Genomic DNA, 15,231 nt, shown 5'->3' on the forward strand with positions numbered 1-15,231 from the left:
TCTCAAGTCTGTGCTCAGAGAAAGCAGGGAAATATTTTCTGCATAGAAAATGCTTTCTGAGCTGCAAAACGTAGATGGGAATTTATAGCTACAAAGCTCCTGATGTACAAACCAGGTCAGAAAGAAAGGCAGCTCAAACCAACACTGAGATCCCACCTCCGTACGTTGCCAGCCAAGGAATGGTCCTTCACGCCAAGCTCACATTTCCTAACCAGTAGCTTATCCCAGTCCCCTCAGTCATGGTAAATCTGACGTTTGTGTTGATCCAAATATTCCTAAGTATTTCTTTCAACTGTTCGATCTTCTGCAAGTGAAAACTGCACTTCACAGCTTAGTCATGGTGGAAACTGTTTACTTTTCAACATGCAAATTATTTCATTGAGAAAAAAATAGGTGCATAATTCATTCTTAAGCATGAGAAAAAAAGCAATAAAAATAGTTTAATTGTTTTATATAGGCTGTCTCAGCACTTCTTGAAAAAGAACAGAAAATCCTTTTTTTCTAGAGATACATTCATTGAAAAAATATAAAGTGGAAAATACAGAAAAGTCACTCATACACAGATTTGCTTTCACGTACAGTAGCTTAACTCTTAAAGGACTCTGCAGTAGCTCTTTAAAGGTTAGAAAAGTTTTGGTAGTATGGGCACATTTACTGGAAATTCTAAAACTTGCATTTTCCCTATATACGATTTAGAACGGTCATTCTTACTTTTCATTCACATTAAGAGCAGGCAGTAAATATTGAAAAATAATTTATAAATCCCAAATTTATTTCCAGAGATCAATTCATCGATTCAGTGATGAAATACAGCATAAACCATTTACAAATCAGCATTCATGAAAAGAGAACTATTAGTATGAAAGGATCGCTTGTGCAAATACTTGCTTTTGCATTCAGATACTACCTAGGGTAAAGCCCATCATCAATATTTCTGTGAACAGGGAATGATTCTCTGTGTACAAACAGCATAGCTTAAAACATAGCTTGATTTTCAGAAAATATTTGTTCTTGATGCCTTTGAAGGAAGAGAAGGGAAGGCAGCCTCTTTTAACATATGACAGCTGGGATTCCCCAAAGTACAACAACTGATTTTTCTAAAAAGCATGGACCAGAAATAAATGCTTGTACTTTCCTCCCCGCAACCCAAGACTGTGGCTCCTACATCTATTACAGTCCCTGTCCACATATTTTAGAGAGGAAGGTCCTTCTTTGCAGCACTGATTTGATTTCACGTCCATTACACCCAGGCACAGAAAAAGCATTTGGAATATTAAGAAATCTTCAAATGAAGTTGCCAGAGAGGAGCTTGCAATCTCCTGTTAAATCACCTATGCCATCTGTCCAGAATTTCCTCAAGAAATTACGATGAAAACATATAGCAAAGAACATAACAGCATCCCCAGATTTCTTTGTAGATGTGTTCTTAATGTTCAGGATAATTATCTTCTCAACAAGACTCAGTAATAATCACAGTCTTTTCCTTAGGTAATTTAAGGACTTCATAAATGGTGAAGACATTTCAGTGTCTTGGTCTATATACAGATAAAAGCCATGATCTAGAAAACTCACAAAAATCCCTCTTCAGGGAAAACGAGAAGAGTTTGCTACATTTACTAAATAATTTAGCATCTGCATTACTTCTTTTTTTTTCAGGGAAAGGAATAGGTACATTTTGGCAGAGATGCAGAATGTTAATTTGACTCAGTCGTGCTCTGTCTAACAGGCTCCGGGGTGTCAGGATGAGCAGCTGTGGCCTTCCTTGGCTTCTCACCTGGGATCATCCCCAGGGCTCAGCATCCTGACTGCCTCTGCTCAGCACCTACATTATGCCTTAGCAGTAAATAGCGACGTGGTATGGATTACAACTATGGCAACACGCCAGTCTTCAAGAGCTGTGGTTTCTATCACGCGTGCCCACTGTGATCTAGTTACATTAATGCAACTGCACTTACATAGGATGGGCTTTCTTGAAAGAAAAAGATCAACAACCTCTCAGTGTTCCAAAAATATTGGCAAAATATTGCAGTTGGTGAGTAATGGCTGCTGAACTCATTTGACATCTGCCTGAAAATTGCCCGTGAACAGTTAGCAAGATTCTCAAATGTGCTCATTATCTGGAGGATTATTCTTGATGTGCAGTCAGCTCGTAAAAGGTTTGCTGCAAATACTCGCAGTCTCCATCAGGTCAATTACAACTTACAGAAGTTACGCAGTACTGCTGCTGTTCTCTGACTGGGTGGCTTCCCAGGCTCGCACAGCATGAGCTGCGAGTAGCACAATTTCAGTGCACAACTTCGAGTCACAATACGGAAACACGATGCTAAACGTTTGCTTTGTACAATCATCTACCCTGGCAAAACTCGAGCCTTTGATTACTAATAGTACGACAGCCAGGTTGGCAAAAGGGACGGATTGAATTAAAATATTTTTAAGAACAAGTATCCAGGAGCTTAACATCGCTGCTGCCCTGCTCAAAAGCTTTCTTTTAACCCACAGAACAAAGGAGGTGACACTTCCCTTTGCCTGTGCCAGTGTCCCCAAACATGACATACCCTATCCCAACAAAGTCCAAAACTGGTAAAAGCTTTCTGCTCCCCCTGTGATAATCCATATCCTGCTGTTAGAGGGCCTTCAAACATATATCAACACCAAATTCAAGATCATAGCAAAACTAAAAAAAAACCCAGAAAACCCCAAAAGTCATCCTCAGTCATCCTTATGATGACAATATACTGAATCTAGTATCAGGACTAGGAACACAATATCTTAGTGAATTTGGTACACATTTTAACATTTAAGGCAGCTTTTGAGATATTTACTACTGACTAGGTTAAAAATGTTGTGAAAAACTGGGCAAACTGCTAAAGGAACCACAATAATGTGCAGGCATTGAAGTGCTTTTGATTGTTATTTGGATGCAAGCAGTGACCTTAGTTCCCATGCTTTATTCCTTCTCTTTTGCAAATAAGTAAATAACACAAAAGTTTTAACACACTATAATTTGAGCATGTTAATTTTACACTCTGATTTCATTCCTTATGACTCACGTCCTTGATATCCTGCATATTACATGGCTGCAGAGTTTCGTTTCAGGTGACAACACATGACAAGGAAAAGATTTGCTGTCACAAACTTTGATACTGTGAATAATTTTGCAAGATACCTTCAATACAGGAGTAATTTTAAGAAAGTCTGAGTTAGGCACTTGTTCAGGTCCTTAATGAATTAGCATTGTCTTTACTAACAGAATTTGGCAACTTCTGAAATTCTTGACTGCTAAATCATCACAAAATACATATTTTGCTGCTTAGTTCATGTTTCCCTGCATAATCAACTATGTATTTTCTTGCTTGTGCAAGCTAAACATTATCGGAATTACCATGCAGGAATAATGTTACCGGAAATAATTTGTAGGAGCATTTGCCCTATGGCCAAAAAAATACACGATATAGCTACTTATCCAACCCCCTCCCCTCTGCGATCCTACAACGAGTGAGAGAGATCAGTCCTGAAGGTGATGATAATCTCAGCTAAAATAGCAGACCAAGACTCCTCAGTAAATTTGGGGTTGCATTTACACTATTTGCCAATTTTTTTTGTGCTATTTTCTTCCAAATCTTTTCCCCGTATATAGCAAAAAGCTCAGGTAAAGCAGGAACGGGAAGTTTAATCTTCTCATCCTCACTTCATAGCAGAGTAGGAATAGCAGAGACCCCATCATAGGAAAGCTAAGAGATTTCTTCTTGTTTTTCCACTCAACGTTCCCAAAAAATAATTAAATCTAAGATTTCACTTGTCGGGACAGCCAGTTCATCCTTAATGACTTCACACACACTTTGCTCAAAATTACCACAGGTATGGTGGAAAACACGCTAAACCAAAGAACACCATCTAAACTCTTATTTTTCTTTAAAAAAAAGCAAAACAAACAAACAAAAATCCCAAACCAACCACACAACAGAAAAAGATAACCTCAAGAGACAGCAATCCAAGGGCCAATATAAGAAATATTCATCCTGAAGAAACAGATATCTGCAGATTTCATAACTGAGCAAAAAATTCCCCACAGTAGCGTGGAATCTTTCTTCAAAATGGTGTAAGGCTTTTGTTGCTTCTAATCCTTTCAGAGCACACGAGATTGGGCATCACAGCCATGGCATTACTGGACTGAAAAGCTATTTTATGTAATTTTGCGGTTTGTGAGACGCATTGGTTGCAATTTTCCTTTCCCTCGGATATCTGCACAGTATTCATGGTAACTAATACACCTGCCTTTATTAAAGAAAAGATGTAGAAGAGCATACACGTTTAGAGAATGCAATATAAAGTTTCCTAAAATAATGCATTATATGCAGAATATTAGAAGTATTTGTGAGACCTTAATGGCGGAGTCTGTTAATTACACTGACCTACATAGCTCACACTCTACATCTGCAATCCATGACTGTTGTATTTCTTTATTACCACAATCTTCTAGACCTTAGACTGTTATGTTTTCATTACATTATGACATTTCATGCTTGGTGTTTTTCCCTGCTGGGCTTTGCAGTTGGGGTGATTATTGGAGTTTCACAACGAAGCCAGAAAAAAACAACTTACCAGATCAGGGATGTGTTTTGCCTGTCTCAGAACCGTGTCCCAGTGAGCCCAGTAGGTTGTTACAGAAAGACAGATCCCCTCTCCAGACATCATGGTAGCATTTGTGTATGTATTTGTCGCAAATGTATTTATTTACAAGGATGTATGTGTCTGTGCCGAGATCATTGTGTTCTGCAGCCCTATGGGGCAATTAAGGGCCTCATTTAAATATACCACTCCCAAACATTTACTGGTACTGCTTGGTGGGAAAAGATCACAAACCCCAAGTCCTGTGACAAGTAGCAAAGAAGATCACCTCTACCTCATTAAATTGCCCTGGTTATAGGGCAAAATCGATCGAAACCGATAAAGCTCTGAAACAGACCACAAATTCGCGTTTTCCTATTACATGGAAGGGGAAAGGGGTGTGCGGGTTCTGGTCATTAAATAGCTAAAAGTGCGTGTAATGAAGACTAGCAGAACAGCACGAGCTGTAAGAACATATAAGGAGACTATAGTCTATATATTTAGCAAATGCCGAGGCTGTTTCTCTGCTGGTTTCACACCTCAGTGTGATATAGTAACACAGGCTAACAGTCCTCTAACTCCGATAGCCTGCCGGGGGGGCTCTGTCTGCACAAACCCCAAGCAACAGATCACCGACAGGAGACCCTGCCACGGCGCCACGCTCTCATCTGCTTTCGGAGAAAGGAAAAAGAGACCATACGTACCCAGTGGGGGGAAGGCACTTTAAAAAATCCTCCTTAAAAAGCATTTTGATGTGATCCAGGCAACGTGTCAAAGCGGTGTGGAAACAGAAAGGACATTTCTAAGACAGGGCTTCTATCTTTTTATCTGAATCCACAGATGTTTTGTTCTCTCCAAAGTAAATATTAAATATTTCAAAAGCTCTCGTGTAAAGCTCACCTGTTGCATGCTTCTGCTGTCTTTTAGCTCTGAAGCAATGCAGTGGTAAAACCCCGGGACATGGAGCCTACAGGCGCTCTCCTGCTACCGGTGTGCCTTGGAGGAGTCGGCACCGATCCAGCAGGCTTAATGCAGCTTGTCTCATTTTGATGAAATGATGATAAATACAACTGGTTCCCAGGAAACATGCTAAGAGCAAAGCAAGCCTCCGGGCTGGCCCATTCCCTGGATCCAAGGAATCCTCAAAGCTCCCCGGTGCCAGAGGCAGGAGTGGCGCAGCCGTGGGGAAGGGCTGCCAGGGCAGGGAGCCTGGTCGGGTAGGCAAGCGCTCTGCAGGCAGGCCAGCGAAGTGACACTGTTAATAGGCTTCCCTCGTGATTTATCTTACGTGGTATAAAAATGATGTTTGCTGGTGAGAAGTAAAGAAGGAAGCCACCAAGAATAACCGAACTGTGTTCATTTATTTCTAGACTTTTCTGGAGTCTACTCGGGCACCGATCTTTACATGGGTAAGACAACATACGTATCTCTCCCTCCGGTACCTTTCTGTCTGATTTCCACCAAAGCATGCTCTTGTTAGAGAGACAGACATTAACAACATTTAGACCAAAAGGGATTTGTAGGTATTCCTGTGCATAGTTGCCACTGATGCTATTAATCCTAAGATAAAGTACATTATTTTTCATTATTTAAATAATTTTAAAATGTTCCATGGCATATTCTGAAAGATTGTCCAGAAAAAAATGCTAGGAAGCAAGAAAAAAAAAGAAATGAGAAAATTATTTTTGTGTACCCTTAAAATTACCTAAATAGACAACATGCTATGCATGCTTAACTTTTTCTATATATTATAATCTATGAGAAACTATCAATCATAAAAGCATTACTTCAGTTATACTGCTATGTTCCAGTACGCTGTCTTACACTGTGGTACCTCATAAGGAAAAAAAAGGGTATCTGAGAAATGCATTAAGACACTTAGCTTGTTAATGGCCAGTCATATTTAAGCTCATTTTTCTTGCCCTAGGCTACGTTCCTAGCAACGGAAAATTTTTCTTCATATTTTTCAGAAATAACAGGAAATTCCAAGAAATGGAAGCCGCTGGTAGTAAAAGAAGAAAAGCTGAGTATCATCAGGGTTAATAGCTCCTACTCGAGATCCATGAATGATTACAGAGGTTTTTCTCTAAATCGAACTTTCAAATTTCATTAATAATATGCTGCCTCTCTGGGACATAGGTGCACTCATGGTACGAAGGCTATTTATTCATCACATGGAATAGAAGAGCTAGAGGAACAATGGCTTCAAAGGTCTCATGCTTATACGTTTTGACAGTAGTTTGTTGGGCAAGCGCTCTTTGGTACTTGAGTATAACTCGTCCTACTTCTTCCTACACTGGCCACAGACAGCTCAGTAGCATTTCCATAGCCAGAAAAAACGTTTCCTTTGGCAACATAAGAACTCGACCTATAAATCCACATTCCTTTGACTTTCTTATCAATGAACCCGACAAATGTGAGAAGAGTGTCCCTTTCTTGGTCATTCTTATCAGCACAACTCACAAAGAGTTTGATGCAAGGCAAGCCATCCGAGAAACGTGGGGAGACGAAAACAACTTTAAAGGAATTAAAATCGCCACACTATTTCTTCTTGGAAAAAACACAGATCCTGTGTTAAATCAAATGGTAGAGCAAGAAAGCCAAATTTTCCATGACATCATTGTGGAGGATTTTATTGACTCGTATCATAACCTCACTCTGAAAACATTGATGGGGATGAGGTGGGTCGCAACGTTTTGTTCAAAAGCAAAGTACGTTATGAAGACAGACAGTGACATTTTTGTAAATATGGATAATCTTATTTATAAGCTGCTCAAACCTAACACCAAGCCAAGGAGAAGGTACTTCACAGGTTACGTTATAAATGGAGGACCAATACGAGATGTTCGCAGTAAGTGGTACATGCCAAGAGATTTGTATCCTGACAGCAATTATCCACCCTTCTGTTCAGGCACTGGCTACATATTTTCAGCTGACGTAGCGGAACTGATTTACAAAACCTCCCTTCACACCAGACTTCTTCATCTTGAAGACGTGTACGTTGGACTCTGTCTTCGGAAGCTGGGCATTCACCCCTTCCAAAACAGTGGCTTCAATCACTGGAAAATGGCCTACAGCTTGTGCAGGTACCGCAGGGTGATCACCGTCCACCAGATAACACCAGAAGAAATGCACAGAATTTGGAATGACATGTCCAGCAAGAAACATCTTAGATGTTAAGATTTTTACAGATGTAAATACCTTTTTTTTTTAAAAAATTGATTTAGCCTGGTTATCTTTTGACAAAGTGATCTGCTGATTTACAGGTTAAACTGTGGGATATTAACTGTGAGAGGATTTTTAATGACTGATTTTTCATTCTCATTTTGACTACCGGTTTACAGACTTCAGGCTCTTTTCATAAGGACATTACACCAACTGAAAGGATCCAGAGTCAAATCTCAGATTTTGTATATTATCCTCTATCACACACATCAGCTCCTGCATCTGTATGTAAAGGACAGTAATAAACTATCATGAGCTGCTTAACAGTTCATGCCCCAGCCTCTGAGATAAGACTCAGGCCCTAAGAAATGAAGAATTACAAATACAATTTTGTTCCTTTTTTGACACCCTACAACCATCTCTATTTAGAGCTTTGTTAATAAATTAAGCAGTATACATTTGCACTGACCTTACACGCCTATCTTGACGTATATATTTTATAGTACAATGTGTGCAATTCCCAAACAGCTTACTGACCGTATAATAGCAGAATTTAGGCAGGTAAGAACATCAAAGTCTTATAGGCCTTAGAAATAAACCCACACACCGAAGTATATTTTTATCCACCAAATGGTATTCCTTTAAATTATTTCAGAAGATACCCCATTTCTTTCCACTGGCTCAAGTAGCCCTAAAAGGTCTAACACAATTTTAAAATGAAGTAGAATCTGTAGGTGAAATAAGACATGAGAGATGTATGAAAAACTATCTTAAAAACACATGATAAAAGTATGAATATCTGTTAACATTTGATCTCAAAGCAAGTGCAATGTTTCTTATTAGTATCAGTGGATCTCTCCATTAAATGTCTTGCATAGCAATATTTAATTGTATTGAACGATAAAAGTGTCGGTAAACAGCATATTTCTTTAACATCAGTCCGTACACTATTTACCTAAAAAAAACGTAGCACAAAAGCAGCTTTTTAAGGGTAAGGTCTATAGAGGGCTTTTAAGAATCACCTATTAAAGAAAAATAAATTCAAGCCTTTGTTACAAATCTGCAACTCCCAGGTTACTCATCATAGAGCCAATGATGGGGTCTGAGGTCCCGCTCAAGAGATTCCCAGAGCACGCAACAGAAATCAAATACACAAGGTTTTATTCAGGTGTCATAACGTGCTTATGTGTTTGGAATGTTAATGAAATGTTCTGAAAATTATTTTTGGAAAATTCTTCAATAAATTCAAGCCCTCTCTATTCAGCACCACCTTCTAACAAACAGCTAAAATATGACATTGATCAGCAAATAACTTGGAATGAAAAATTCACAGGCAAGTTATAAAGACACAAACCTCACCAAATATCTATTAACTGTAGATTACTCACCTCATCCACAGCACGCACAAAAGTCTCATTCATTTCAGCTGGCATTGTGTGTAACGTATGAAAAACTGTTAAGTCTGTACGTTTTTCAGGATGTCTATAAAGTTGTCAGAAATTAACTGAATAAGAATTTAAAGGAAAACTCTGTCCTGATTTTGCCATAGGTGTACATAGCACTTTACAACAGTAACAGAGAAATGAAGATGCTACCCCAAAAGGTTTGTAGTTTCATGACAAGTTGTTAGTCTTGTTCACAGAAGCAGCACTATCGTTTTGAAAGAAACTACTTGTAAATAAGGTAAAGCGTACCTGGCCTTCAAGCCACAAGCAGTAAGTATCTCAAACAGATCTGTTTCAGATCTGAAGGTGAAGCTACGCAACAGATAGCCCGGGAGTTACTGTTAATCAACAGGAGCTTGTGCATCCTTCATAAAAGAAAATCGGTAATTTTATATAAAAATAGTGAATCTCTTGCATTGTAATTAAGATTTATCCTTCCCTAGTTGACCTAGTCCTTGTAAAAGTTGCTCTTGCTTCCTGTCAAACTCGGAACTCTAGCTAAACAAGGTCCAACTAATTGCATAAATGACTCTATTATACACACACCCACTGACTGGGTGAAGTTCCGCTTTCTTTACCCAAGCCCCAGAATATGAGGTTTAGAAAGGGAAACCGGGGTGGAATTCATCCCCAGCCCTTGGGTAAATTGGACAGCACGGATACCATCCTACCAGGAACAGAGTTTCTAATAATTTCAACCCACAGGCTACAATCACTTCTGCTATCCCTCTGTACTGTGCAGCAATCTGGGGTTTCTGAATCCGCAGCTGAATGGATTTGGTGGCCTTACTTCTCCTGCTGACAATTCTGTGGCCTTTGGTTAGTAACCAAGAGGACAGCAGGGCTCCCAATCCAGATACCTCAGGGCTCGAGTAGCATGGTAGCCTTGAATTTCTCCTAGTACAAGTAGACTGCATTAATGATTGGAAGGTACACCTTGAAAATAGTATCCCCAAAAATATATTTCCTGCCATTTATAAATGGATAGATCTTCAACAGAAATGTAAATGTTCATCTTGGAATTGATGTACATATTTCTAAGGCATTTTCTTCTGTATTCAGCTGTATATATATGTAGAGTCCGCTTGCTATGTAGTATTCCGTTATGCATGGAGCTGAGTTAGGCATTATATTTGTCCAGTGTTTCAAGAGCCTTAAGCATGTGTGCCCTAACTTTTGAATGTACAAGATTTTTTTTTTCTTTTATTGTCTAGTGAATTTAAAAGAACACAACGAAAGCCTAATTTTGTACTTCTATTAATTTTCTGATACTAGATTTCACTAGCTTGTTACACTTAGGTAACAGATTTATTATTTTCTCTTTGCTCAGAAATTGCAGTATTGCAACCTGGAGCTAGAAAGGGAGCAATATATCTACTCCCGGGGACAGCTTGCTGTCCCTTCCACCCAGTAGTATTTGTGCCACATGGGGCATGGTTAACAAACAAGTGTTTGCATTGGGCTTCCTTTAACCAAAAGAAATATTTATGTTACTTAAAGGTCATTTTGTTTCACTAGGCAGGGGACAAATGACAACTTGGTTAAGACGTGCTGGCTTCTAGTCACTCCAGATGTGTGACATTTTGATTCCAAAACATACATGAACAAAGCACATTGAGCAAAGAAGCTGGGGGTGGGGGTGGGAAAATGCCTCTCTTTAGGAGGAGTTTTTCATAAAAGCATTTTTTTTTTGCTAAAACCATGAGAGTATTTAAACAGAAGCCTCAAGGTTCATTTTCTGTCTTTCCTAATAATAATGTTAAGTACCAATTTTGATTCTTTATTGGGATTTTTTTTGTCTTTATAACGTAGATGGCAATGGCAATTTGTAAATGAAGAGTGTAATTAACTAGAAAAGCTTGTCAACAGTAACCGAACTTTAGCTGTATCATTATATATGACTGGCTGTACTTATGTATTTATTTGTCTAAATTGTATATATTGTTTTATCTATAGTGTCTGTAGAAGTGCATTCTTTTAGATTAAAGTATTATTTACAGTTTTGTGGGATTGCCAGCAAAGCTGCTAATCAAGATACTATTTTTTTGTATCAATGTCAAATAATAAAAAAAAATTAAGAACAAAGTCAAATGAAAAACTGAAGGCGTCCTGTACAGTTTTCTTTTTCACTTCTTTCTAGAAACCTAAACAGTATTATCTGAAAACACAATACCGGTGAATAGGCTCATTTGTCATAAGAAAGAACATTGTGCTGTAAAATGAGATTTTTAAAGAATAATTGGAAAAAATAAACACAACAAAAATATTACTTTTATTCATTATTTGTGCAACAACTTCATCAAGCTGATGTCCACGCTGATCAGGTGTACTACTTCATTTGACTCCAAAGACTTAATCTTAAAATAGCCATGGCAATATCTGGCACATTGGCGGATGGGTTCATCATCTGCTTTGCCCTGTTCGGCTGCTTTGGCATCCCCAGCTAACGAGACCAAAGTTTGGCCCTGCAACATGATTCTTCCACTACCTCCACAGTACTTTAATGCGTATGCTCGCAGCCATCAAAAGCTACACACAGGAGAAAAAAAGAAAGCACAAATATCCCCAAACCCACATCTCATAAAACCACAATAAACTCACTCTGAAGCTGCTGTGTGACCACCATGAGGGTACCCATATGGAGGGAAGGGCTCCTCCTCCCTCCCACACTAACCCTGACAGAGCCTTTTGCTTCCACAAGCCCCCCCAAAGCACCAGGAAATAAATGAAGCAGCACAATCCGAACACACCCAGATTATTCAGCCAGTCTCAAGTAGTGTTTGTCTCCCAATACAAATAAGTTAAGGTGATGCTTTGTCCAGTAGGAAGGCCTGGGCGACACAAACAAAAGTACATAAAAGCAGGACAGAGTCCCTTCTTTTAGAGGGATAATTCCTCTCTCTCCATTCTCCCCTTTGCAGTTCCCCATGTAGAACAGAATATCTAACCTCTTTGACTACTGGTTTCAGAGCTCAGTAACCCAAACTCATTCATGAAATTGAGGGGAAAATAACACGCACCCCTGAGAAGAAATATAGCTTTTGCAAACTAAAGTCTATTTTCTTTGGGTCATCTGTTTCAGAAGCAGCTGAAGACTGCTACAGGGTCCCCAGGCATCCCAGGAGTGTCTGCAGCAACCTTACAAATCATAACAAGATGCTTTAAAAGAACTGTTTCACATACAGTAAAAACCCCTCCAATCATTTTTCTCCCGTTTTCACCACTGCAGCCTAAGTCTAATTGCAACACTCACATGGTGTTTAATTAATATACAGCTTGGAGATATACAGATATTAGCACTAGTAGGGTAGATTTCATGTAGCTTGATTATCTTAATTACAAGCATTCTATTTTCTCATTTACTTAATTGATTGTCATAGATTTCCAAAGAAATGTGCACTGCCCTAAGTGAAAACAATATATAAAAAAAACCTTCTTAAAACTGCTGAAGGTGGCCTATTCAAGCAGCAGCGTGCCAGAAAAGGAGATTGTCTGACATGAAACATCGTACTGAATAACACCTGCTTACTTTTCTCTTGTTAAAAATAGGAATTTATAAAATGCAAGAGGAGTCATCTGGGGGAAAAAAATAAATTAATACACTTTATTGATTCAACTGCACCTGTAATAGAGTTGTCTCAAGTATCTCCTCTGATGACATGACTAATGCAGGAAAAAGATCCATTTTTCTGCTAGGTCTGCACATTAGCTGACTCTACATTGTATCTCTGCCTCACCTGAAAGAGCTAAGGAGAGCAAGAGGCGATTTATTCGTCAAACAAGATTTATTCTTGAGCATTTATTCTGCAAAGGCGGTTTTACATATCAAGCTGTGCAGTTACGTGCAATGGTTTTGTAATGCAGACAACTTTTATTTGGGGGAAGCAAATATCCCAAACTTGAGGTGTGCTGGGTAACGCCTACCATATCTGCAGCTAAGTCAAGACTATCAAGAACAATTCCAATCCCTATGTCCCTTTTTTCCTTTAGGAGTTCCCTTCTCTGGCCTATTTGCTAGCATGACCTGTTTCCCCAAAGAGAAAGCAGACCACTCGAGGCACCTTAGTATGGCAGCAAAAGCAAGGAGGGAAGCAGAGAGCCCCCTACACTATCATTAGGGAAGTGCTAGCAGGCCCAGATTACAAAATTATTTAGCATGACATCCATCCTCTTTTGGCAATAAAGATAGCAGCCATGTAAGTGAGATACATTACAACCAGCACCTGGACTCATCCGTCTTGATACACCAGCCACTGATCTCAGTGCATCATTCTCAGATCATGCACTGATCCTTGCTTAGCATAAGACATTTACAGGAGCATCTCAAAAAAAAAAAAAAAAAGCAGTGCCAAAGCGAGAGCAGAAATGGATAAAACATTTCAAAACATTCTAAAATTCTTTATTATTTGTTCAAGTTTATTTCTGAGGAGGGATTTTAATGATCTTCTATTGCAAAAAGTTTCAACAGTTATCTATCAGATCTTATCATCATACATATTAAGGGGCAATGAAGTAAATCAGTGGTCTCCATTATCTGCCATACTGCAGACTGCATTTGGATTGAGCTGTGTGAGGCAAATCAGATTTGACTCAAGTCACAAGCCCCATCAATTTCAATGGGATCTATGCCTGTTTACAAAGGGCTGAATTTCATTCTCTCTGTCCAACTTGGGTCTTACTCCTACTCATAGTGAAGGCAACTGGGATATCTTCAAGGTTTCCGGGGAAGAACACCGTTTTGCAGGCAGTACTTCACTCACCAGAACCCAAAACTTATTAAATGCAAGCACGAAGACAAAGTAAGTAGCAATCTCTCCAATTTCCCATTAAGCCTACTCCTTATGAAGACAAAGTAGAACATGAGACCTACAGGTTTGTAAGCTGTGCAATGAAAGCAGGTGTATAATACTAACTCTTGACAGGAGAGGACTCTGAGCCAAGTTACCCATCACCTGGCTCTCTGCCAGTTCACTAACATGTTATGTTCTGCTCATAAAAAGCCTGTTTGGCAGCACTAACAAATGCCACTGGTGAGAGCGAGAGCCCCACAGGGCCATACCTACTTCTTGCGATCACTCCTTTTTCCTTCCCCATACAGTTTTTATTTTTGCAGTCATTGCATTGGAGAAAAAATAGTCATACGATGATGCCTTTCCTAAACTTCATTCATCTGGAAGAATCCCAGCAACCTAATTTAGGACCATTTTCTTCCCCCTTGATAATAAGACAAGTATAGATGGTCTTTTCGAGTTGGTATCAGGACTTGCTGGGGTCCCTGCAGTTCATCTCCTTCATTCATCAGACCAATCACTGCACTCAAAGCTTTTTGGTGTGGAACACTTCTGGCTCTAGTCTCTTACCTTAAAGCAACACTGAACCTCCTCCCCTTTTCCCATGCTCAGCTCACTCTTTATTTAGTGTGGTTCCATCACCCAAAGAGCTCCCCTTCCACACTCGGATGCCCTCGCTGTCACCACAGCTGCCCCTTCTCACACAAACTCCAGTCATCAGCAGGTCTTTCAGCTGTATCTTAGCCATCAACACATTCCTCTTCCCTGTCTCCTCCTTCTGCTAGCTAGCCCTGGAAAGCTGTCACCTGTCTGCTTTCCTACTATTCCTTCTTCTCCTTGCAGGACTGTTTACTTCTCTCCATTATTAGTTTCATACAAAACTGAGACTTGCAGGTGGTTTGCCAACCCCAACTTAAACCGGTCACCATAAGGTAGGATGGACACCTTGAATTTCCACAACGTACTTCTCTCTCTCTCTTCCCCACTTCAGCTTTTTGCTTGATTTACAATAATCTCTTTAGCTGCACTCCATTCTTCTGTACTTTTAATCCGCTTCGATCTGGTACATTTCCCTGTTGTTTCCAGCACTCATTCCATTTTCTTAATGTGTTTTTACAGAGCAGAGCATCCTCCCACATCTAATGTGCCCATCCTAGCCAGCCACAAAAAAAAAACCCAGAACAGACTTTTATAAAGAGATGGTCCCTACCTGAAGGGTTTAC

The 15,231-nt window shown here is 39.4% G+C and overlaps 1 protein-coding gene across 1 annotated transcript; it reads left to right on the plus strand.

Annotated features, from left to right (window-relative positions):
- Nucleotides 1-6,807: 6,807 nt before the first annotated feature.
- On the plus strand, nucleotides 6,808-7,890 carry B3GALT1 (beta-1,3-galactosyltransferase 1; the record flags this gene model as incomplete). Its single annotated transcript, XM_082484154.1, has 1 exon — nucleotides 6,808-7,890. The coding sequence occupies one exon, from the start codon at nucleotides 6,808-6,810 to the stop codon at nucleotides 7,786-7,788; it is 981 nt and encodes a 326-aa protein (XP_082340280.1). The 3' UTR covers nucleotides 7,789-7,890.
- Between the last annotated feature and the right edge of the window lie 7,341 nt (nucleotides 7,891-15,231).

This window comes from Vanellus vanellus, assembly GCF_965231255.1.
Source record: "Vanellus vanellus genome assembly, chromosome: 5".
Classification (NCBI taxonomy): Eukaryota; Metazoa; Chordata; class Aves; order Charadriiformes; family Charadriidae; genus Vanellus; species Vanellus vanellus.